Raw genomic sequence first — 24,955 nt, 5'->3', positions numbered from 1 at the left:
CAGCCCTTCTCTCTACCAGACACACAACAAATTCATATTTAGTGAAAACTATCTTCCTAAACACCAATCAGTGAGGAGTGAATACATCTCTAATCACAAGTGACTACTAACCACTATTTTTTTCATATTAAAAATCAGGTGATATGGGCCGGGTCCGGTGGCTCACACCTGTAATCCTAGAACTCTGGGAGGCTGAGGTGGGAGAATCGCTTGAGGTCAGGAGTTTGAGACCAGCCTGAGCAAGAGTGAGACCCCGTCTCTACTAAAGAGAGAAAAAAAATCAGCCGGGTGTGGTGGGTGCTGCAGTCCCAGCTACTCGGGAGGCTGAGGCAGGAGGACTGCTTGAGCCTGGGAGTTTGAGGTTGCAGTGAGCTATAATGATGTCACTGCACTCTAGCTGGGGCGACAGAGCAAGACCCTGTCTCAAACAAACAAAAAAAAATTAGGTGACACGCTGTACAGGTGCTCTGTGGATATTATTTGTAAGGTTTTTTGGATTGGCTGGCGCCAGAGAAAGAAAGATAACCAGAGTTGAAAGGGATAAGTAAAGAAGCTTTATTAGAGTGTTCCTGGGTGGGGGTTATGAGTCCCAGGAGAGGGACCTGGGTGAGCTTCACGGTCCCATGGAGTGGGACCAGAGAAGTCCCCCGGCCCAGAAGTCTGGGTGGGCTTCTATGTGTTTTTAGGGCCGGAGGATGGGAGTTTCTCCGGCAGGAAGGTTTTGGCGCAAAGAGTGAGGAATTTCTTTGTTTCAGCTTTAGGGCGGGTATTGAGGACTAGGAGGGGCTTCTTCTTTTTTCTTCATTAGGGAAGGGAGGGGTGCCCACCACCAGCCTTACAGAGGGGCTGTCAGCCAGAGGGCGGTAAGAGAGCCGCACCTCACCGTTTATCGGGACAGAACAGTTAGCACCTCCACTTCTTCTTTGGTAAAGTAAACACTGCTGAGAGAGTGAATCTCATCCGCTGGGCAAGCCAGAGAGTTTGATCGGAACCAGGGATGGAGACGCAGCTAGAGCAGGGGGCAGGAGGTACAGAGGAGTGGTGAGGACACCCTCCTTCATCTGAAAACGTCCCCTCAGGTAAGATTGACAAGGACCACGCCCAACACAGGCCAAAGCTCCCTCCCCCAGGCCGAGCTCAGCAGCTGGCCTCAAGGTAAGAGTTACATAAACCCAGCCCCTTGAAAGGGGAAGGTTGTCTGTGCACAAGAATCAAACCAGGCGAGAAAGCAAGCTATTCCCCAGCCTAAGGGCGTTTGGGAGAAGCACATGAATAGAAAGTATCTAAAAAGAGTCAACCAATAATAGTGGGAAGGGCAAGCCCCCGTCTAACTAATCTACTTGACCTTTGTTTACAGCAAGACCCCAGAGCAGGTGGGTAACAGCCTGTCCCAGAGCTCACTGTGATTCAGGACGCTCTACAGAAGGCCCCCAAATAAGACGGGGAGGGGGGGGGGCAGAGGGGGCGGGGAAGGCTCTGGAAATCTCAAAGCAACAGTAATTAGTGCGGGAGCCACCCCCTGAGAAAGGCAAAATTTAGAGTTTAGGTGGCATCAGAATAGTAAGCACCTAAATTGCTCTTTCATTTGGGTTAATTCATGAAGCCTCGTCCATGCACAGATGAATCGCTGGCAAGAAATAAGCTAAAATGTTCACTGTACTTGCTTTTAGGTGATGAGATTGTCGATTTCTTCATTGTTTCACCTTTTTGTACATTTAAAAAAATACATATATAACAGCATAACGCTTACAATTAGGGGAGAGAAAAAGAAAAATAAACAGAAGGCCAATTGCTATTCTCACTTACTTTGGGAGCTACAGAAGAAAACCTAAGTCAAAGTAAGTGCCCTTCTGTCTAGCCAGGAGTAAAACGTGACTACTAAATGAACTATTAAGTACGGTTTGAACTGCGGTTCTGAGGAAAAGGACCTGCGTTTCTGGTGTCCTCCTGTTCTGAATGTAAACAATAATGTCATTTTACAGCTACATCCCATCATCCAAACCATTGTCTTCGTGGAAATACTAGAAAATTAAGGTGGAAAAACACAAGAGGCAGCAGCAAGTAGAAGCAGAGACACAGCGCAGCTTTGTCAACGAAGATTCCTCCTTTCCTGATCTTCTTATTTGATCGGGGGCAGAAAGAGGACGCTGTTGTCACACCGCTTTCGTGTTTTAAAGTCTTGCCCGTCTAGCACGGAGCACACGCGACCCCAGGGGCCTGTGAAGCGGACGCTGCGGCAGGATTTTCGTCACACATCTCGGTCCCCTGTGCCGTGTGGCCCGCACTGCCGGGAAGCTGCTCTTCCTAAAGGATCCGGGACTTAAGCCAGGGCTGACTCTCCTAGGAGCCGCAATGAGGAGTAAACTTTGGGATCTTCTACCTGACGGAATTTGGGAATTCCTAGCAGGTATGTTTTTCTTAGCTTCCAAATCCTTAGAAATGACCTAATTCCTTGGGCTCCATCTCTCTCTCTCTCACTCACACAATCTCCACTGAAGGCTCCCAAGAAGTCTTCCTCACAGAAGAGCCTTCCCTGGGTGTTGGAGATAAATGAAGGGGACACTGAGCTCACAGCCATCATCGGGTTGGACGACGTTGGAAAGCCAGAGCAGGATAATGGTCTGATCCCTACTCTAAGGCTCCGGGTACAACCTCCAAGCAAGCCAGGCAACTGATGCTACCAACAGGCAGAACACTCAGAGCGAGACACGGAAGATGCCTTCGGAGCCACGACCCCCACCGTTCTCCAAGGCCAAGATGCGCAGGGCACACACTGTGCGTGTCAAGGGTTCCCACCGCCTTGCCCAGCACGGAAGCTCTGGCTTAGAACGTGCTCCGACTCCCCTCCCATGTTGTAAGTAGATCTGAAACTTGGCAACAGAAATCCGGCGGCTCAGCATCACTTCTTACCTACGACTACAAGCAGCCAAACACCCAACCAGAAAAAAAAAACAGAGACCAACACGGGAAGCAACTGTTAACAAATGGGACATCATGGTGGCCGAGCCAAGAAGAGCTGCTGGTCACCCCAAGAGGAAGGACCCCCGCCCCCCACCCAAGGGTGCGCCCTGACGTTACTCTACAGAGCTCTCCTTCTCCCTCATGTGACGGGTCTCCACGGTCACCCCACGCCAGCTGTCACTCCGGTTTTTCTCAAAGCGCAGCTCATGGGAAATCTGCATCAGAGCAGCTGGACACATCATTACACGTGGATCCCAGACCAGCCAAGGCGATTTCAGAGCAATGCAGCCTCAGGATCCGTATTTTTAGCTCCCAGGTGATTCCGATGCCTGTTAAGATTTGAGCATCACAAGTCGAGGACGTGCTCAGATCCCAGGTGTCCACAGGAGCCACACGGGTAGTGGCAGCAGCAGCCCTGTCCCTGTGGCACCTCTCTGTGCGGTCACGGTCGTGCATGAGCACGTGAGAACCATTCTCAGATAAGGACAAAGGCAATTTCTTTAGCACTTTGCAGTTTATAAAAGTTCTTCCACAGCCACTGTGTCACTGCATCAACCCCTTACGGGAGAGAAATCAGAATCCCTATTTTCACAAACTCGGAAAGCATGGGCCCCAGAAGTACTGCAGCAGGGTTCAGACTTGGACCTGGTCTTGGGACTCGAAACCCTGTGGTCTTGCCCGTTTGTCAGAGCTCCGCTCCAAGTGTCTGCTGTGGCTGCCTCGCAACGCTGACGTTCTCTGGGTTAGTAGGTAAGTTGCGACACACCTCCATGGGGAAACACGGGCCAGGGTATTCAAGGATATTGTCGCCCAAGTCTTGGGGTATGGAGGGGCAGTCAGTGTATTCCATGGAGCTTACAGGGAATGGTGTGACAGACACCTTTGTTCCACCTCTCCTAAGTATTTCAAGAAATCAAGAATTTCCTCCAAATGGATCACAACTGAGCATGTACTCAGAAGAGAACATCGTGTCCGTTTCGGTGCAGAGAGCGGTGAGGGGTAAACTGCCTGCAGAGAGAACTCCCGGGGGACACAGCACCGTCACCCTGTCAAGAGAGACCCGGAGTGGGACTTGCACTGCTGTTTGCTAGCATCCAGCTCAGCTGATCTTCAGACTCAGCTGCTACATTTCAGAACGGGAAGACTGAAACAGCGCAACGCTCAGCTGAGCCCTGCAGAAGCAGATAAAACCCAACTCGAGGCGACATCTACTGAGAGGTCCTCTTCATCTATGCAAAAAAAAAAAAAAATAATGATAATAATAATCAAGCCAGAGCCAGAATGCCGCAGGTTGCTGCCTCGGTCCCGGGAGCTGGGCTGTTTCACTGCCATCAGGCAGGGTCTCTCGCAGGACACTCACTTCCTCAGCTGGAGGGCCGGGGGCTAGGGATGCTCGCTGGTGGTCCGCTCCCCTCCCACCCGCTGCCTGCTCATGCATCTCTTCCGCTTGACCCGCCCGGCTTGGCTCTCTGCGGTGCTTCTTGACTCTTCCATCAAGAGACATTTGCACGCTTCAGGTATAAGCCTATTTCTAAAAAAAAAAATCCTCCTATAAAGGACATTCCTCAAATCTGCACCAGAAAAGGGCTGAGTCCGAGCGAGCGCTCAGTGACAGAACTGGATCCCCTGCTCCCGTTCCCGCGTCCAGAGCGGTGAGGCAGGGGGCCCGGACGCCGTCTCCGTCCCCCGATGGCTGCATCTTTCTCTGCCATCCCACAGGCACAGGAGCCCTGACGAGGGAGAGCTTAGTTCTTTGGTGTCAAACACAGAGTGACAGAGGCCACACTGGCTTCAGAGGAATAAAACCAGACAGGAAAGTACAGAAGGGAATACGACCAGTCAAAGGAATGGCATTTAGAGGATCTGATTTGTACCATCTTTGTCTTCTGTCTTCTTCGGGACAGTTTCAAAATCCATTTCCTCCTCTCTCTCCCTCCCTTCCTGCCTTTCCCCTAAGCTTTCTTGCCTTCTCCGTCTTTCTCAAAAACACCCTTCTTTTCCTGAGGCCTCAGGCATCTTGTGCCTGGAGAAGCCCACCTTAGGAAGGTAGGAGAAAAGAAGAACACGCGTCCTTTAAAACCCAAACATCTGAAGCTGGTGCTGCGCAGAACTGCCACTTCCTGGCCAACCGTTCTGTCCAGGCAAAGCTCCCACTCACGTCAACAGTCTCGGCAGGATTCAGCCAATGCAGCCATAGGGACAATATTCACAGATGTGCGTTCAGGAAGCTCTCACTGTTCCAACTTCCACCTTGTTGACTCTCTCTCGTCTGTCTTTCCCCCCAAGTCATTCACTCCGATTGTTGGGCAACATTTCAGGGAAGCCTTTGAGACGGGGCTTTCTGTGCTCTTATTTTGCAGAAGACAGGACAGGCACGATCGTGAGGCTGCCAAACGAGGAAAGAAAATTGGAAGGACTTCTCTGGTTCAGTACCAAACTTGCTCGAGGATAAAAATGCACTCTACCAAAAACTCTGGCGGGGCACCAAGTGGGGTGGGCGAGGTTCCCAGATTCGGCTTCCCACAGCTGACTGCAATGTGCTACCCGAAAGGCACAGTGTGCAGGTCATGGCATGGCCGGAGTGACAGCAGGACATCAGCTCTCTGCACTTAGGGACCCAAAGGCCCAGAGTCACATTTTTGTTGTTGTTAAACATCAGTTCCTCTTCTATTCATGGCTGTAGAGAGCTGTAACTTCTGCCCCCTTTAATCATAGCCAACTTGGAGGAGTGTCTGAAAGCACCAGGGCCCGGGCCATATAGTAATGCCCCCCACGGAGGTCAAGGCAGACGGTAGTGCCTTGCATAAGCTTGGCACGAAGGCATTCCCCCAAAGTTACTCTGTGCTTCACACAGTTGGCAGGTGACCAAAATATAAGTCACCATTTAGGCAAAGGACATGAAAGAAGAGATGCTTCCTAGTTGAATATCTCTGCCATGGTGCGTGCCCAATAAAGTCTGGTTGTATAAGTGAATGGATTGAAGGACAAACAAAAGGCAGGCATTGTTCTCTCAAGTTAGCTGAGCATTAACTTGGTAACTATCATCTTTGTGTGTTTTCTGTTTTTTAAGAGACAAGGGTCTTGGTCTGTCGCCCAGGCTGGAGTCCAGTGGCACCATCAGAGCTCACTACAACCTTGAACTCCTGGGTTCAAGGGAACCTCCTGCCTCAGTCTCCAAGCAGCTGGGACTACAGGTACCTGCCACCATGTGTCACCATGCCCACTGCATTTTCTAAATATTTTGCAGAGATGGGGTCTCGCTATGCTGCCCAGGCTGATCTCAAACTCCTGGCCTCAAGCAATCCTCCCACCGTGGCCTCCCAAAGTGCTAGGGTTACTGGCATGACCCACCACACCCAGCCAATAATCTTTGAACATGAAGATCCACCAAGGGATCAGCATGGATTTGGATGTGTCACCCTAAGGTAGGATCCCATAAAAGCCACCCAGGTACACGAGAATCCTGCCTCGCCTTCAGACAGATATTAAAGGAAGAAATTCTACCACCTCTCCCAGTCATCTCTGCAAACATCTGCAGACATCTCTGCAAACATCACCCTTGGGAAGTCTCCCCACTTTCTCCTCGACTTGGAGACCCAGAGCAGCGCCCAACAAGCTCCTCTACACGGCTTCACACCTTCAGCGCCTGTGGTTTGAGTTCCCCTTCAGGTGCTCCCAAGTCTCAGGCCTGGAAGGAGACAACTCCTGGGAAGTTGCTGGGGTGAGACTTATAAGCGGCCCCTCCACCTGGCCTGCCTCCCTGTCCTCAGACAGGAAAGGGTGACAGCGCAGGCTGAGGCCACGCTTGGCCCACCCTCAACATCTTGTGCCTCCCTCTGGCCACTTTTTTTATGCCTTTGTGGGCTCTGCTGTGGACCCAACTTTCTCCTGCCCTTTCTATGAGACTGTAAGCCCCTTTGAGAGGAACTCAAGGCCCAGCTCCAGACCCACTTCCTCCACCCCAGACCTTCTGTGTACTCTGCTTCTCCCCTGCTCTGCACAGCTGGACTCCGCGGGACACGCCCTCACCGGGGTGTTAGGTGTCACCCTCCAAGGAGGGAAGTGTGTTCCCCTTCCCACCACATCGCCTAGTCGTGTCCCAGGATGTGACGGGGCACTTTTTGATTGGATATGCCATAAAATTATGTAATTTAAGGGTGGAGGGGCCCTTAGGGACCATGTGGCTTAAAACACTCATTTTCCAGATGAGAAACTGGGACCCAGAGATGCAAAGTGACTTGTCTGGTGACAGAGCTAATTAATGAGGAGCTGGGTCCAGAGCCTAGTCCACTCCCTCCTGACTGGTCCTCCCCGCCTGCTGAGCACCCCCTAACCAGGACTGGTTTCCCAGCAGGAGGGCTGTGCCCTGAGGCCCTAAGTGGGTAGACAGGAGGAAGGAAAGGTTAAATTCTACATCCAGTCATTTTAGGGAGATATGAAAGTACTACTTTTTCATTTCTACAGGGGAAAAACAGATGAAAAAGAATATTGGGCAGAAAGAAATGAATAGCGAGTAGTGCAAATTCCCAGGCCTTCCCCAGATATTAAACAGCTGAAAGACTAGACAATCTCTCTGTCCTCTCCCTGCCCCTGCCGCCTCAGTCTCGCTCGATCTTAAGGAGAGCCAGGGAGAACGCAATTCTCGCGATTCTCTCCAGGGAACAGTGTGAAAACCTAGAAAAGGGCATTAACATTTTATGACCTCAAAATTCTTTAATAAATTAACTTTATTAAAGGATCTCTGGTTCTTCAGTACCTTGAAAATGAAATGACACCTTCTAGAGAACATATATTCACCTCATTTGCAGGTTTGCTGTATTGTTACAGCCATGTACGTCTCTTACCACTAAAAAGAAAGGAAGTCATAATTTCCGTATCATTGTATAGTTCACACAATACTTGAATACATTATTTGAAAAATGTTTATCCTTATAATAATTCTGGGGATTAAGTCATAGAAGTATTATATATTCAACCCGTCAGTGAGTATTTACTGGGAGCCTACTGTGTGCTGGACACTGTTCTCGGCCCCAGGGCCCCTGAGCTGTGCTGGGTACTGAAACGCGGGCAGAATTTGATGACAAATGTCTCGCAAAGGGTGCTGGCTTCCTTTGGGGGTTGGCACTCAAAGGGACCTTGGAGAATGGAGCAGACCACCAGTGTACCCGTTAGCTGACAGCTCTGGTGGGTATAAGTGTCTCTATGCTCTCCTGACACTTGTCCCTCAGGTGTGACATGCAGCTGTGCACAGCAGGTGGCTCCTGACACAACCAAGAGAGATGCCCAGAAAAGACGTCTGCTTTTGTCTCTTAAAAGATGATACGTAACAACTGGGTACCCACATGAGGTAGAGTTAACCTCCTACCTCATTCTAATACAAAAAATAATTCAAAATAGATCAAAGACTTAAGCATAAGAGCTAAAACAATAAAATCCTTAGAAGAAAAGATAGGGGAAACTCTTCGTGGCCTTGTACTAACACAATAGCTTCTTAGATAGGACACCAAAAAGCACAGCAACAAAAGAAAACAAACAAACTGGACATCCTTACAATTAAAAACCTTTGTGCTCCAAAGAAAGTGAAAAGATTTCTCCCACAGAATCACACGGGTGCTAAGAGACTTGTCTTTAGACTATACAAAGAACCACAGCAACTAAATAATGTAAAGATGGCCCCGATTAAAATATGGGTAAAGGAGCTGAATAGACTTTCTCTAAAGAAATGTAAATGGCCAGTAAGCACGTAACAAGACATTTGACATCATTGGCCAGCAGGGAAATTAAAACCACAAGGAGATACTACTGCACACCCACTGGAGAGGCCAGAATCAAAAGACAGATGGTAACAAGTGATGGCAAAGACATGGAGAAATTGTGACTCTCATGCGTTACGGATGGGAATATAAAATGATGCACCCACTTTGGAAAACAATTTGGCAGTTCCTCAAAATGGTAAACGTTTAGTTACCATATTATCCAGTAATTTCACTCTTAGATACACACCCGAGAAAAATCAAATTTCCACACAAAACCTTGTTCAAAAATGTTCATAGCTGCATTATTCTTAATAGCCAAAAAGTGGAAAGAGCCCAAATGTCCATCAAACGGTGAGCAGATAAATGTGTTATACCCATAAAATGGAATATCATTTGGCAACAAAAAGAAATAAAGAACTGATATATATGCCACAACATGGTGAACCTTGAAAATACGCTAGGTGAAAGAAGCCAGCCATAAAACCCACATATTTATTACATGATTCCATTTAGATAAAATGTCGGCAACAGGCACATCTAGAGAAAGAACAGACTCCAGGCTGCCTAGGGATTGGGGGTCTGGGGGTGCTCAGGTGTGGCTACTAATGGGCATGGGGTCTCTTTGAGAATGAGGAAGATGTTCTAAAATTGATGGCTGAGATGGTTGCAGAACTCTGCAAATACACCAAAAGCCCTTGAGTTACACACTTTAAATGGGTGAATTGTATGTCATATGAACTCCATCTCTAACTGTCAAAAAAAAAAAAAAAGATGATACATAAGCTAATATGAAGATACACTTAGAGTAAAACATGGTCTCAGCAGCTATGTGTGTGAGTAGCCAACTGGCCTGGCACCAACTCATTTATCTTTTGCAAACCTATTGAGAATGTTCCTCTGGGGAACTTTCTAGACCAAAAAATTGGTGACATGGAGTAATCAACAAATATTGCTCAGACTACCATAGAAAGCAGAAAGCTTAGAAAGAACAGATTTTCCTGGCAATACCCAGCCACTGACGAGATTTATAATTCACCAGAGCGGCACAAGCTCGGTGAAGATTCATGAAAATCTCATAACCAAAAGAGACAGATCTTTTTCTTTCTTTCTTCTTCTCTCCAAATGTCACCCTTTGTCCCACAGTGCCTGTACTGAGTTTCAGAACTGGCATTTAGAGCCAAGATGCAGATTCTTGGTGGGTGGCCTCTTAACACCCCCCTGCCCAACTCCCCTGGTTACGTCACAAGTGCTGGCCTGGTCTCTCCCACCACAACCAGAAGCATCAGCCACCTCATCCAAGTTCCACGCGCCTCTTAACCAAACGAGCTAATCCCAAGTAAACAGCACTTGAACTTCTGAAGCCTGGTTCCCTACATTTGTGTGAATGACACACTCCTCACTATTTTAGCCAGGGGCCACCCTCAGTTACTGTTTCCCTATAATGACAGTTCTCTTTTATTGAGGCCAATAAATGATTGTCCTTCACACCAGAGGTACACAAAGGATCTCAAATGATGAACTGGCTAAAACGTAGCCGCTCTGTTGACGGTGATGGAATGCCGGCCATGACACACACGTGGCAAGCCATCTTTCCTCATCTTCACCAGTGGTAGGAGCTAGCGCTCGGCCAAGACATCTCATGAGTGCTGTGGGTCCCCCAAGACCCCCTAGGTGTGGCTATTTTAGGGCAAAGCATGTGCCTGAGTAGCTTTCTCTCTCATTTGTTATTCTGCCAATGGCCCTTACAACTGTCCCAGAAGAGCCATTAACAACGTGAAGTTTCCACCCCCGAGAAGCACGACTGCCACACGGGTCACTCTCCTGCGTCACTCAAGCGAAGGTGGCCAACATACGGACCAAGTCCGGCAGAGCACTGTTTCATTTGGTTGAAGTCGTTTCCAACGTTTTCCAGTGACGGAAGGTCAAGTCCGGAGCAGGGACTTGTATTAATAAAGCCCTTGTGAGGGAAGCTGCTGAAATGATGCTTTAACCCATCCCTGACCAGAGGACAGAAAACACTGCCCAGCCAGCTCTGTGGCCAAACCACCTTCAGACTGGCCCTCGGTAAAATGGTGCTGATTTTGGAGCTGGTCAAAGATTTTAAGTGAGCACGTGTGTATGTGCAGGAGGAGAATCTTGGCTCACAATCTGGAAGTTCTGAACTGGAAACCTGCCACACGTGGCCTAAACCAATGGTCACAGAGTAAAGTGTGTTCCTTCTCCCAGTGACAGACGTCCAGTTTCCTAATGTCTTTCTTGGAAGAGGGAGGGAATGTCGTTTGCCACCTTTGTCTCCCTCCGTGCTTTTCGGGCTTACCTCCTAATGAATGGGCAGGTCTGGTGCATTCTTGCCACATTCAGTCCAAAGAGGATCTGTCTGTCTCATCTAACCTAACGCCTGGCTCAAAAACTAGGGCAGAAATTCAGCCTCACTCTTAAAGGCTTATTTACCTAGGAAGAACCTCTGGGTTCAGAAACCGTCCATAAAACATTCCTGTGTGGCACGTTCCTTCTCCAACTTCACAGCTATGACCCAGACGGTCTTCTGGCTGAGAACTGACCCTCCATCAAATGACAGGCAGCAGACAGTATGGAGTGCTCTTTCCTAAAGTGTGTTCCGTGGAACTTCCAGGGTTCCGTGGGCAGTTAAAAGTTTGGCAAAATGTGTTCTGCCCCTGTCTTATGCCTAGGATTCTACGACATCATCAATCGTAAGCTCTCATTGATTTAATAGCAGTTTGGGGGGTACAGGAGTTGCGGAAAAACAACTGATTACACATATATAGTTTTGTTTTTAACTAAATGATAAAAGCCCACATTTATCTGCATGAGTACTTACGACTTTCTTCTTCAGGATCTCAATTATGGTTTGTATCTGATCATTCTCTGCCTTCACAATCTAACGGTTTACTGAGTCATTTTTGACCATTAGAGGTTACATTAAATATCACAGCGACAAGTTGCTTTTCATGAACTTTTCATGCTCTTGATCTCTTTTGTACCTTTAGGACAGACAACATAATTTCAAACCCTATAAAGGAACAGTCAAGTTTCATGTGCCTTTTCTTTTTGATATGCTTATAGTTTCATATTTTCAATTGAATAACATGTGACTGGAAGGTATCGACTTTACTGAGTGTCAGCTGGAAGCTCTTGACAGATTCTTGGAGATGCAGTGACAGTCCTTCAGAATGGAAGAGTCGGCATTCCAAGAACTGTCACACCACCTTCTCCCCACACTGAGGCTTCCATGATCCATTCCTTGAGATTTGGCAATCTTTGTTGCCTTTAATTACTGCCTAGAGTGTGACAAAAAAAAAAAACAAAAAAAAAAAACACTTGCCTTTATAATGCTTATTCATAATAAGCTTTTTTTTAAATATACATTTTTTTTTTTTTTGGAATAATGTTAGATTTACAGAAAACTTACAAAGGTAGTACAGAGTGTTCCCATATACCCCTTGCCCGATTCCCAAAGAACATTGGTCAAAACTAGAAACCAATGTTGGCATATTGCTATTCATTAACGCCTCCCCGCACCCCCCCCCCCCCCAATTTTATTTGGATTTCATCAGTGTTTCTACCAACGCATTCTTTCTGTTCTGGAATCTACTTCGGGGACAACACTGAGTTCAGCCGTCATGTTTCCCCAGGCAGTTTCCTTGACAGTCTTGAAGAGGCCTGGCCCAGTATCTCGTACCATGTACCCCACTCTGGGTTTCTCTTTCTCTCTCGTTTTTCTCAAGACTAAACAGAGATGATGGGTTTTTGTAAAAAAAAAAAAAAAAAAAAAAAAAAAAAGCACCCAAGGCCAAGCATGGTGGCTCACACCTGTAATCCTAGCACTTTGGGAGGCTGAGGTGGGAGGATTGCTCGAGGCCAGGAGGAGTTCCAGGCCAGCCGGGTCAACATAGCAAGATCCTATCTCAACAAAAAAAAATTTTTAAAATAGCCAGGCATGGTGATGTGTGCCTGTACTAAGAGATACTTTAAGAGATAATGAAAGGATCTGTGTTAAAATTCGACTTCAGTGGGCTCCCTATTTTAAGAACTCACCTGAAGTACCATCAAATGAAGAAGCATCTACAAAGGCTGGCTAAGTCCCTGCCTCTTTCACAGGTGGGGACCACCTGAGCATACCCGAATCTTCTGTGGACCAGGGCTGGGAGGAGCGGCTGTACCCACGTGCCTCCCTTGCCTCACTCTGCTCCCAGCCCTGCCCCGACATCAATTCTTAGATTTACTTTCATTTTAGAAACAGGAAGGTGCAAAAAGACATGCACTTTATTTTAGAAAAAAAATCACACTGTACAGGCTCTGGGACATGCTGTGGTAACCTTATCTAACCTACTATTTCCCAAATTAATGTGATCACAGAGCCCTTTTTTCACTTAAGAGCCGTTGCTTCCCCTAAACTTATCAACACTGTGGAGAAACGAGAGCAGAGGGGACAGTGCCGGCCAGGGGCCAGCCTGCACCTGCCCGACCGCGGCTCAGTGTCCTCATACAGCAATGTTCCTCAGAGACGCCGACACCCTCGGTCACGATTCTGATGCATGTAAATGGATTTCTTTGACCTCTTACACACCCCTGGCAAGGCTGGTCACGCACTTTGGTGAGCGGTGGCTGGATATGTGACAGTCCTATGGGAGTGGCTGACCCTTGTCACCACGCTGGGGGGTCAAATTGGTCTAGACAGGCAGGCAAGCACTCAAACACGGACTTCTCCCTGTCCCCGAAGTCACAGCAGGGTTGCCGGCTGTGCCACTGTGAATGGGGACGGTTGCAGCCCAGCCTCCCACTCACCATGCCGTCCTTTAACCACCAGGACACCTACATGGCTCTAACAGAATGGCCTTCTGTCCTCTGACACAGGGTCTTAAACGTTCTCTGAAGAGCACTGCACTGGCAGGCCAGTGAGCTGAACATCTAGGAACCAAATTACAGCAGGCAGCCTAGCCAACCTCATGCCACAGTTTTCAGTGGCCATGACGGAGCAATCTTCCTGCCCAGAAGACCAGAGCAACACGCTGAGTACTCGCCATTTTAGCCCACAAATGCAAGACCCTACTGTTATCAGACCCAGGCTCCACCTTGGCTATTGACAAGGTCTTCTAGAACATGGGTTTCTATTTTTTTCCGCCTACGTGACAGTGGCAGTTGGTGGGAAGCATGAACACCCAAGTGCACACGGCCATCCGTCACATAAACAACTCAGATGGGGAGCGTCTTGGGGGAACAAAATCCCACGTTATAACAACACGGGCCTTTTCAATTACACAAGGTGAGTTTAGCAATAAATGAGGGCAGCTATTCATTTCATTTTTTACAAATCTGTCATCTTTTACCAAAAGCGAGTGGCATGGCAGAAAATCCACGAGACCTGGAGCTGGACAGAGTAAGGCCCAAATCCTGGTTCCTGGGCAAGTTGCTTAACTTCTCTGAGCTTTGGTTTTCTCATCACTAAGATGGGAAGGATACTACCTACTCAACAAGGGTAGTTTAAGGCTCAAATGAGATAATTTCTCTAACGCTTTTTAGCCAGTGCCTGGCACAGAAAAAATAATTAACAGATGTGGAATTCCCTTCACTGCAAGCTTCCTTTTGACTATAGATTGTCTCACAGTGGGTATCAGATGGCATAGTCTGAACTCTGCACAAGCTCGGTACTTTAACACCCCAGCCCCGAGAAGGCATCGAGAACAACCTAGATCCATCTTAAATGCGCAAAGGAAGGAAAGAGGGAAGGGGGGAGAAAAAACAACCTAGAGGGGCAGGAGGCCTTTCTAAGTTTGTCTCTGCACTGAATGGTGTCCTCAGGAAACAGACAGAGCTCAGCACCTGAAGCAAGACCTCCTGAGCCATGCAGAGTTTGCCCAGGGGGCCGAGGTGTCTCAACCTGTCTTGAGGTGACTGCAATGGTCCTCCTCTTTCCCCCTGTCCCCTTTCTGCCCACGTGGCTTGTTAGCATTTACACTGCCTATGGGCAGGAATTAAGAGGGCAGCTAGAATTTGCTCTGCTAGTCTTGTCCAGTCTGCTCGGAGGGAGGGTTTGAGGAGCAACAAAGGCTCCTTTCTGCCAGAACCAAGAGTCCCCAACTCCTGCCAAACATTTGCCATTCTGCAGGGTGTGACCCACATACGGAGTCTTTCAAGCCACTGGGAAAAATACCCTTTGGCAAAAACAAATCCTGGCCAATTTGGTTAGTTTTAAATACTTCTGTGGCCAGAGGAGAAGGGTAACAGATTGGGCTAGATATAAAGAGAAACAGATTTAAGAGAATGAGACCGAGTGAAGCCAAAGATACGACACAGTCTAGGACAGTCTGGCTGAGTCAAGCCGAGGAGAGACCGAAGCTGATTTCAAACGAGGCTGAAACCTACACACCCCTGATGCTCCCCTGTCATAGCCACCGGGCTTTCCACCCTCTGCCTGGTTCTGAACAGATCCTGCTCACACCGCACCACTCAGCGACGGCCATGAGGAGCACTCTTCCTCTTGCAGGACATCTTGAGAGCAAAGTCTGTGTTTTATGAAGGTTAATTCCAGGCTCAAACAAAGGCCACCTAAGGCGCAAATGCTCCGAGTCAGGCGGGTGTGGCATGTCCCAGCTGCTGCCGAGCACCTCGCCACGTGTGAGTTCCGGTCAGCCACCGTCCTGAACACTGCGAGCCGCTGACAGATGGAAGCTGGCCCCGCTTGTGGCGTGCATTCTTCGGAGCTTATACGTGCTGCTATAAGGAGGTGAACTCCGAGAGCCCTCCCTCCACCGCCGGGGACGGGCACTGTGCTCACAGCAACGTCCTGACCTGGACTCAGGGGTGGCTCTGGTGCCTCACTGCGTGCCTTTATGTCACCAGTGTTGCTGAAACCTTGACAAGGCAAAGCCACAAGGCCCAGCATGGCAAAGGGATCTGGGAACTCAGCCTGTAAATGTACAACTTTGCAGCTAATTTATCGAGTAACCGGGGCAGCAGACAGGGCCAAGTGATCAGGCGTTTTTTTTTTTTTTTTTTTTTTGAGACAGAGTCTTACTCTGTTGCCCGGGCTAGAGTGCCGTGGCATCAGCCTAGCTCACAGCAACCTCAGACTCCTGGGCTCAAGCGATCCTCCTGCCTCAGCCTCCCGAGTAGCTGGGACTACAGGCATGCACCAACCATGCCCGGCTAATTTTCTCTCTATATATTTTTAGCTGTCCATATAATTTCTTTGTATTTTTAGTAGAGATGGGGTCTCGCTCTTGCTCAGGCTGGTCTCGAACTCCTGAGCTCAAACGATCCGCCCGCCTTGGCCTCCCAGAGTGCTAGGATTATAGGTGTGAGCCACTGCGCCCGGCCCGGGCTTTTTTATGGGGGAGGGGGGGCTGATCTTTCAAATTACTTACAATGTAATTTAATCATTTAATATTTTAATATTTAATTACCTATAATATGGGACAGTCACTGACCAATCAGAAGAGATGCCAGCCAGAGCAATGAGGCAGGGTTCCAGAAGTCTCCCCCGTAGTATAAAGCAACGGCCCTTTTTGGTTCTTGGATGGGAGGAAAGTTCTGGGAGGGAAGCCTGAGGGGCCGGGCAGAGGGGCGGGGGAGAAGGTGCTCCAACGCTCGGGTGAGCCGTACTCAGCTCCACGTCCAGGGGATGCTCCGTCCTGGGGGTGGGGGGTGAGGGCCAAGCGCATGGGCACAAAGAGAAGCAGCACAGAAAAAAGGAAGCCCCTGTAACCTTTGCATTTTTGATCATCCCACCTTGATACCCAGGAGAGTTGAGCCCTCCTGAATCGCTACTGGATCAATGACTTCAGGATAAAGAAGTCCCGAAAGTCAATTTCCACGTTAGCTCAGCGGCTGGCAGGTCTTTGGAAACTCAGCCCCTGAGAGACCCCCAGGGACCCCTGTTCTATCCCCACGGAATTCAGTCCAGTCCTCCAACAGACTGCGACTGTCTCCCCTCCAGGCACGGCCAGCCCAGATTTCAACTCAAAACACATGCACCGGTGTCTGGGGATAGGCAAGCCCGAAATATACTTCCATCGAAAACCTGAAAAGCACGGAGGATGAGTTAACTTTGCAAGAAGAAAGTCAGTCGGCGGCACGATCCCCTGGAACCTGCGATTCACCTCTGCGGGGCAGACGTTGACTTTCTCACCTGGGAGCATCGCCGAATCAGCTGGCGGGTGCAAATATGATCTCTGGCTTTTGCATTCCCCTTAGATCCTGCATTTTATCTTAAGAGCGTGAAATGACATGAGATTAAAAGTCTCATTCGCAAACGGAAGCGGAAAGGAAGCTTCAAGTATTTCTCCTGTTTAGAGAAAATACTCTCGAGGGTGTTTCGGAACTAGAATTGCAATGCGTCGGTGGGAGAAAGGGAGGCCGTGCGAGCTTTCCCCTCGTTCGGCTCATGCAGGACAGGGGGGCACAGCCTGGGATCTCGGGGGGCACAGACGCCTTCCCAACCAAGCAAATCTGTGTTCAGGCTATGAAAACATTTTTGTAAAAAATGATCATCGAAATAAAATAAATGAACCCGAGGCTTGAGTTTGAACCTTGGCAAGTCACCTAACTCTCAACCTCAGCCTCCTGCTATAGAGGACGAGCCAGGCTATAGAGGACGAGCCAGGCTAACGTCTTCCTCACCATGGCTGCGCGGATCACACGGATGAGCAACTTGCTTGGTCCACAGTAGGTGCTTCATAAATAGCAGCAATTACTTTCCAGCGTAAGAGAGTTGAAAGGTAGAGGAGAGTTCTTAAAGCCCTTTCACCTATTCTTCTGGAAAGATTGGTGCGAACAAATAGCTCACAGATGCTTTTATGATGGTTGACCCTGATTTATCCTCCGCTGGGAGGACGTCACGGTGATATCTCCCATTACGAGTGAGAGCAGATTTGTTCCTCTTTAACACTGAAGGGCAGACTTAGTGTGATTGGTGTCCTTCGTGCAGCAAGAGCAATTTCTATCGTGCATATGACTCTTTGCAGGGCAGGGCGCTGTCTCTGCTTCCCCCGCGCTGCTCGAGAGCCCCTGCCTTCTCCCTGCTCCAGAGCTGCAGCCAACCGTACACTCCTCCTGCTACTACTCCGGTTTCCCAGCACCTGGCTGGACCACTTCCCTCGCCTATGTCTAACAATAAGGACATTATACGTTTTTCCATCCAGTATCTCGCATGAGCTCAAAAGCTTTATATTAACTAGCCCAGAGGATATTTCTCTTGCTTAAAATAACTTGGCCATCTCAAAAACTGGAAACTATAATTCTGAGGGCCATTGACACTCCATTTTTCATCTCTTTCAAGGACCTCTTGCTGTTCGTGACAAACGCTATGGCCGTCCTCTCTAAGTGATCACATTTATGAGGTCTGACGAATCAGTTTTATCTGTGCAAATTTAATGGAAGGTCCATTCATTTATCATTAGGGACTTTCTGAAAACTCAGTCTGAAATTCACTCAAAATACACAAGATAAATAGCATGCACGCGTGCTGGTCAAATTTTTAAAAATCACACAAGTGTGTACTTGATATAAAATTAAAATGGATTTTTAATTCCTTTTGAGTCTTGCCAAGTTAGAGCCATCATTTCCCCATTTCTCGGGCCTGCCTGATTTTCGGTTGGCTCCCTACAGGGGAAATGGGATTTTTTTTTTCCCCTACTTTCTCTTCCAAGGGGTGAGAAGAGGAAAAGAGATAGCAGCTTTGTAGCTGCAGGGGCAGCCAAGCAAGAGATTGATTCAGCAGGAGAAATTCAATGCATCCCAAAAGATTCCCTAAATTTTATATCCTGCTGCTTAGGGTACAATTTGTTGTAATAAGAAACTGAAGATTTTCTGTCGGGAAAGTCGAAGTGCTCAGGGATGGCTTGTGAAAGTTAAAAAAAAAAAAAAAAAAAAAGAGAACTACAATGGGAAATGTTTTTATTCCGGAAATGCTTTGATAAATAGGAAAACTAAAGACAATCTCTCGGAGCATATACATTGCTCCTGAACACAAAAAAGGAAATGTTTTCCTACGCGAGTGACCTAGCCCAGGGGGACGGAGTGTGGCTTCCACCCTGCCCCCCAGCGTAGCTGTTCCTGCTGGGAGCCAGGCAAACGCAACAGAGCAAAGGTACTTCTCCGTGGCCTGGCCTGGCTAGAGAACGATCCCATTTTTTTCCTTTCTTTCTGCCCACTATATAGAGTACTTGGCTTCCTCTTCTTGTCCCTTCTCCTCCACACACCACCTTAGTGGGCTTATTTAATAGTCAACTTGGGACCGAGTCTTTTTCCAGGCAAGACAAGAAGAAGAGTAGCAGAAAGGAAGGAAAGGAGGAGGAAGTGGGGGAGCCTATGTCAGCAGCCGTGGGGGGAAGAGGGTTGAGAGTGAGGATGCGGAATAGCTGGGAAAACAGAGAAATGGGGACATGGGTGCTTTAAGGAAATATTCTGTGTATTACAAACGTTCACTTTTTTTTTTTTTTTTTTTGAGAGAGATCCTGGCAAGTGTTAGGATTGCTGATTTACCTTCCATTCGCTCTCTTCGACTGGAGTCATACGGGGCTTTGGAATATATTCAGACGACCACTTCACACAGAATATTTCAAGAAAGCAACTTCTAGCCATGGTTCCCTTTAGCGAGTGAGACAAGAGTTTGAAGACCTGCATGCTTTTGACCTTCCTGTCCTTTTACAAATGTCCTTCCCTAGACGTATATACGATTTTCACAATAAAAATGAACAGAACACGTGTGAATACACCCAAAGTTCCCTTCAAAGCCTGAAAAAGCCTCTATATCTCCTTTATCATTCTCTGATTCCTACAGAAAAATCAAGTTCAATTAGTATTCAACATACTATAAAACTTAATTTTAAAACAATTTGTATTCAATTTGGTTTTGTATTTTTCTCTCTTTTTTTTTTCTTTTTTTTTTTTTTTTTTTGAGACAGAGTCTCACTCTGTTGCCCGGGCTAGAGTGAGTGCCGTGGCATCAGCTTAGCTCACAGCAACCTCAAACTCCTGGGCTCCAGCAATCCTCCTGCCTCAGCCTCCCAAGTAGCTGGGATTACAGGCATGCGCCACCATGCCCGGCTATCTCTCTTTTTTTAAATTTGTAGCATACACTGGTAATATTACAGGCTGAGTCGACTTTCGTGGGCTAGTCCAGGGACTGTACCATAATCTGTAACACAATCTTTTATAGGAAAATGCATTCCAAGTCCTCAACTACAAACCAGTTAAGTCACTTTTAAAATCCGACCCATCTGATGGTTAAGATTTGACTGAATTAAACTTGTTAATAAAATTTATGAAATACCTTTAAATTATTTTCATTCTGCTTAATGTTTATCATGCTAAGGGACAGATGACTATGAGTATATTAATATTAAGCACAGATGGGCACACAAATACTCTCAGAAGACATAATATAAGCTAATACTAAAGATTACATATTTTGTTTATGTGAATTATTTCCAACTTGCTTTATGAAACACCAAGAACCTAATACTGAGGTGCATCCTATATACTGAGTAAAATCTATTGGGTAAAAATAAACGACAGAGTAGCAAGAAGGGAGCTCAGGGCAGTGATTTGAGTAAAAATGGAACAGGGATGCTTTCTCCTGTGAGGTGAGCAATTAAAATTTAGCCAAGGACAGGAGTGACAAAATCATCACCGGAAACTCGACCTCAATCTAGCTCTTGTGCGCAGTATATTAACATTGTAAAACTGCTACAGCAGATGGCAATCCGGTCACCTCTAGGTAACTCATGCCTCTCTAACCGTCCTTGTCCTTGGCTAAAGGTGAGCAACCCCCCCCACCCCCAGCACCGCAGGGAGCCCTGGGCGGGGGAAGGGCTGCACACGGGGTGGATTCCCTCAAGGGCACACGAGGAGCGAAAACCACCACCAACATCTGTTCTCAGATTCCGAGAGGGCTTGCGGGGCATCTGATCCATTGAATATGTTCCTTATTTTCACTTTTGCCTGAGCTAAAGGGACAGGTCTACCCCTCCCATTCCTCCCAACTTCCTGGATTATTTACAGTTTTTTCCTCAACTACAACTTTGAAAGCAAATGGTTTGGATCTCACTCATCTCAAGTGGATCAATGCAAACTGGATTGCTTAAAACACAGAGCGACGCACACAAAGCAACTCCTTCACGTGCTCCAGGGAAGAGAAACCGAGGGAGGCTTGGCAATGTGTCACCAGGTCTAAGAACAGAGGACACATTTACACAGAGACTGTGACCTGCCAAACACCACAAAAACATAACCGAACGTGATTACGGAGCGTATTCTGGTGGGCCTGGCCTCAGTCACAAGAAAGGCCTCTTTGTCCGACTCCACTTTAAGGCAGCCCAACTGCCGGTTAATTACAGGGTGAGATTAGTGCCTCGGAGAAGCCTTGGTAGGCGTGGGGAGAAGAGGATTCAAAAATAACACGCAGAAAGGGCGTCCTTGAAGGTGTGTGGCCTTGTTTCTGGAAGCACTAGACAGCTCAAAGTGTGTGTGCTTCACAGTGGCCTGTGTGGCCCCCTGTTGTCGAGAGGTGGGGGAACACGGCAGGAAGAGACAGTGCACCAGCAGCCGGAGTGGGGGCCAGAGGATGCTGCCTCAAGCCTGGAGGAAGGAGGATCTTTTCGGGCTGCACCTCCTGGCCGGGGTCCACCCGCTCGCCCGGCAGCCGTGGTTTGGCTGCTGAGCGCAAGCCCCGAGCCCCGGAGTTCAGAGAGGTGACGCCAACCGCCCCGCCCCGCCTCTCGTTGCAACACCGAGGCTCGGAGAACGAAGCCTTATCTCTCTGTCTGCCGTTCATATTTTCTGAGAACCCACAAGATGCATCACACTGAACAGACATTCACTGCTCATGGGAAAGTCGGCAGTCTCGGCCCTCAAGGCGATCTCTTGTAAGTTTGTTTGAAGTTGACTCACAAGTCTGGATTCCAAAGCTGTTCACCCACAAGGCAGTGGAAGAAACCACCTACAGAAGTTCTGAAAACCCCTTCAGGGTCACGCCGGTGCCACTGGCTGGCCTGTGGACCTCTGCCAGGCACCTGGCCGGTGGAGCCTTTGCCATCTTCAGGCTCCTCTCGGCCTGCACCAAGCTCCTGGCCCAGATCTGGCTTCCTGGCCAAGTGCCATATATATCCTAGACCCTGGATTCGCTTCTGTTCTTGTCACCTTGATCCCAGTAATTTCCCGTCCCTGTGGTCTCCTGAGGCTCTTCCTCAAGTGGGAACAGGAAGTCCCCCGGGCTCTGCCTGCTCCTGACTCTGTTGCCTGCTGACCCGGTTCTGGATTCTCCCTCTGCTTACACCCTTTGGGCTGCAGAGCTGGGAAGTTTAATATTTTCCCAGAATGGAGTCCCTGCTCTCCAGGGACTTCCTCTCTCCGCCACCTCCCCAGGTCCCAGGTACTTTCACGGCGTCTTCCCAGCAGTGACCTTGTTCTGTGCAAAAGACTGGGCTACTCCAGCCTCACACTACGGTATGTATGTCTCTGAGCCCTCTCCCTTGGACTGATCTCAGCCTCACCTTCTAGACTTATGTTCTTACCTCGCTGCAGATCAGGGCCTGGCACCCACCAGAGCCAAACATCCAGTACGTGACTTCCATAATACCGACCCTTTCAAAGTCTAAGAACATCTAGGAGCAAAACACTCGCGGGTTTGGCGGAGTGGAGGCCAGTCCAGAAGCAATCACCGACAGCTCCTTCGCTGCCCAGCGACACGCTGAAGCAGGGCGTCTCCTTGTTCTGCTTGGGTCACAGGTGGTTATGGAGGCAAATGATAAAAGCCTGACAAATGCCAGGGCTCGTCATCACCGTCAGCCAGCCCGAGGGCCCCACACCAGCCGTCCTGTCTCAGAGCAGCAGGGGCTAATGACACAGGCTCCCAAGCCAGTCTGTGCCCCCGTGCTCCTCTCCAGCCCCCCGGCACCCTGTGCTTGCCTTTGTCATTGCGAGCACCGGACGGGATTGTACTCACCTGCTCCGCATCAAGACAGCATCTAATCAGTCCCCGTATACCCACAGTGCCTGGCACACGGGAGGGACGTTACAAATGATGAATGCATGCGTAATTGAACGAGCAAAGTAATAAATAAAGCAAGGTTTGGTTTTACACATTGGCTGAGAAGCAGAGGGGAACACTCCATAGAGAGTGGTAATCACAATGACTGCACCACATCGATTCTTTGCCCAAAGCAGAGACGTTCTAGGCTTCACGTTAGCCCTGCGGCTGGGACTTGCCTGTAGGGCTCCATGGTCCGCGTCCCGTAGAACAAGGCTTCCTCCAGCAGGCCGAGGTTGATGCAGGCGTCCATGGCACAGTCGAGCACCTTCAGCTGGTAGATGTTGATATCGGGAAGCCGCTCCGAGTTGCTGCTTATAATCGTCTGGCACAGGGCCAGAACCTGTTCCCACTCTGTTATTAACCTCAGTTAAGGATTCATTGTCTTCATCGAGGAAAAACAGAAATAAAATGAGATTCCCTGAAAGGCTGAAGAGCTCCCAGGCGCAGGAGGGAAGGAAGCGCCCATTATTTTGCACAGATGAGCTGCCTGAAAACACACTCGAGAAACAAAACCGTGTGAGTGGCACCTCCGGGAAGTAAATTCTGTTTACGTCAACAAACCGTCTTCTAACCAAGCCCGGGCTTTGGGGGGATTAAAATTTCCCAAGAACACTTTATTCACACTCCTGTGTATCTTTAAATCTGGTCATGAAACGAATGTAGCTCTTTAGGAAACTAAAGATTAAGTGAGTTCAGCTTACTTATCCCATTAGCTTCTGTTTAAAGAGTGATGTGAAATTAAAGCAGCTTTCGAGAGATTCCATTTTCAAGAGGAGGAGCTTGTCGTGTTTGTTTCTGTGTTGTTTGAGTCTGGAGCAGACAGGAAACCAGAAACACAGCCAACCCTCAAGCACACACTAGGGGGAGCGATTTGGAGAAATTCATCTGCCCCAGACCTCAAGCCTACCCTTAACCAAGCCCAATCGAGGTGTTCTTATTTTACACACAAAGGTGACAGTATGAAGAACACAGCTTATGCACACAAGCTTTCATACGCTGGAATCCCAGTAGGGAAGAAAAGTTTGGAGATTTCAGATACAGCAGAAATAGCACAGCCTTTGACTGCAGATAAAGCTATTCTCTAATCTAAGCCAGTCCGCCATCTGTCAGATTTGATGTTCTGAGGAAGTCAAAGTGCTGTGAGACAGAAAGAAATAAAAATGCCTAATGTTACCGTAAGAATTAAGATACTGCGTGTACAATCAAAGTATTCTTTCTGTGTTCTGGCCCGAGCTGGGCAGAGTGCTGGGTGCCAGGGACACGGTGGGGGACCCTTCAGTAGCCTGCACCGAGCACATGTCACACAAATCTTAGTACCTTCTGCCTTTGTCATGACCTTCCCGTCAGGGTGACTGGGCTTAAGGAAAATGGTTCAGCGGCTGAGTCTGACAGAACTTCCCCCGACTCTGCCACGACCCGGTCTCTTCACGGTCCAGCGCTCTCTGCGCCACCCACGTCCCCAGAGAAAACCGTCTTCACTGATGTCCTAACACAGCGTCCCCAGCCCCGGACAGACAGCCACTGCTGTCCTTTAGTCCCCACCTCCAGCAAGTCCACCTCCTCTAGCGGTCACATCCTTAGGTCACTGCTTTCCCAAACATCAGCAAAGGCTTTCAACAAACCAGTCGAGCCACATGTGAGCGGCGACTAGTATCTTTACGAACCCTCACAGGAAATGTATGTTCTTTCCAGCAAGGCTCTCCTGGGGGCACAATGCATCACCCGGAAGGATGACTTCCTTCCCTGATGGGAATTTCAAGCACCACAGTGCACGGCTCAGGGCCCTTCACACTGCACCCCTGTAATTTTAGGACGAGTCCTGTCTTGCAGGAGTTGACTCTGGTCCCAGAAGAGGTAGACTTATTGAAGAAACGTGAGCTGGAGAAAAAGTGGTTTTCTCTTGCATTCATCAGCCCCGTGTGCTCATGGCTTGCTGAATGTGTCCCCCAGAGGCTGGGGGCAGCGGTACCTTAGGCAACATTCTCATTCTGTAACAGGCTGCCGGGCGAACCTCCGTGGCTTTCCAGTCCAGGGTTAGGTATTTGACGAACTGTCGGGAGGAATGACCATCTCTTACACAATGCTAAGCATTTCCGTGGCAAGACTTGCACCGTATTTTAACACTGTGTTGTCTGACCTCCTCTCGGATGCGCCTATTCGTTCATGTATGTGTTCCGACTCACTC

The 24,955-nt window shown here is 48.5% G+C and overlaps 1 protein-coding gene across 3 annotated transcripts in view; it reads right to left on the bottom strand.

Moving 5' to 3' along the window:
• SMYD3 (SET and MYND domain containing 3) overlaps positions 1–24,955 on the bottom strand; it is a 393,664-nt gene that overhangs the window by 35,495 nt on the left and 333,214 nt on the right. For 2 of the 3 annotated variants that reach the window (XM_069484635.1, XM_069484636.1), the window contains one exon: positions 22,947–23,121. The exons of the other annotated variant lie outside the window; for it this stretch is intronic. In XM_069484635.1, coding sequence (XP_069340736.1) covers positions 22,947–23,121 — 175 coding nt within the window. The remainder of the gene's footprint in view (positions 1–22,946; positions 23,122–24,955) is intronic. 3 annotated transcript variants of the gene reach the window in all.

The sequence above is a fragment of the Eulemur rufifrons genome, chromosome 11, assembly GCF_041146395.1.
Source record: "Eulemur rufifrons isolate Redbay chromosome 11, OSU_ERuf_1, whole genome shotgun sequence".
Classification (NCBI taxonomy): domain Eukaryota; kingdom Metazoa; phylum Chordata; class Mammalia; order Primates; family Lemuridae; genus Eulemur; species Eulemur rufifrons.
Note: the sequence above shows the minus strand (reverse complement) of the source record. Positions and strands in the feature narration are given on the sequence as shown.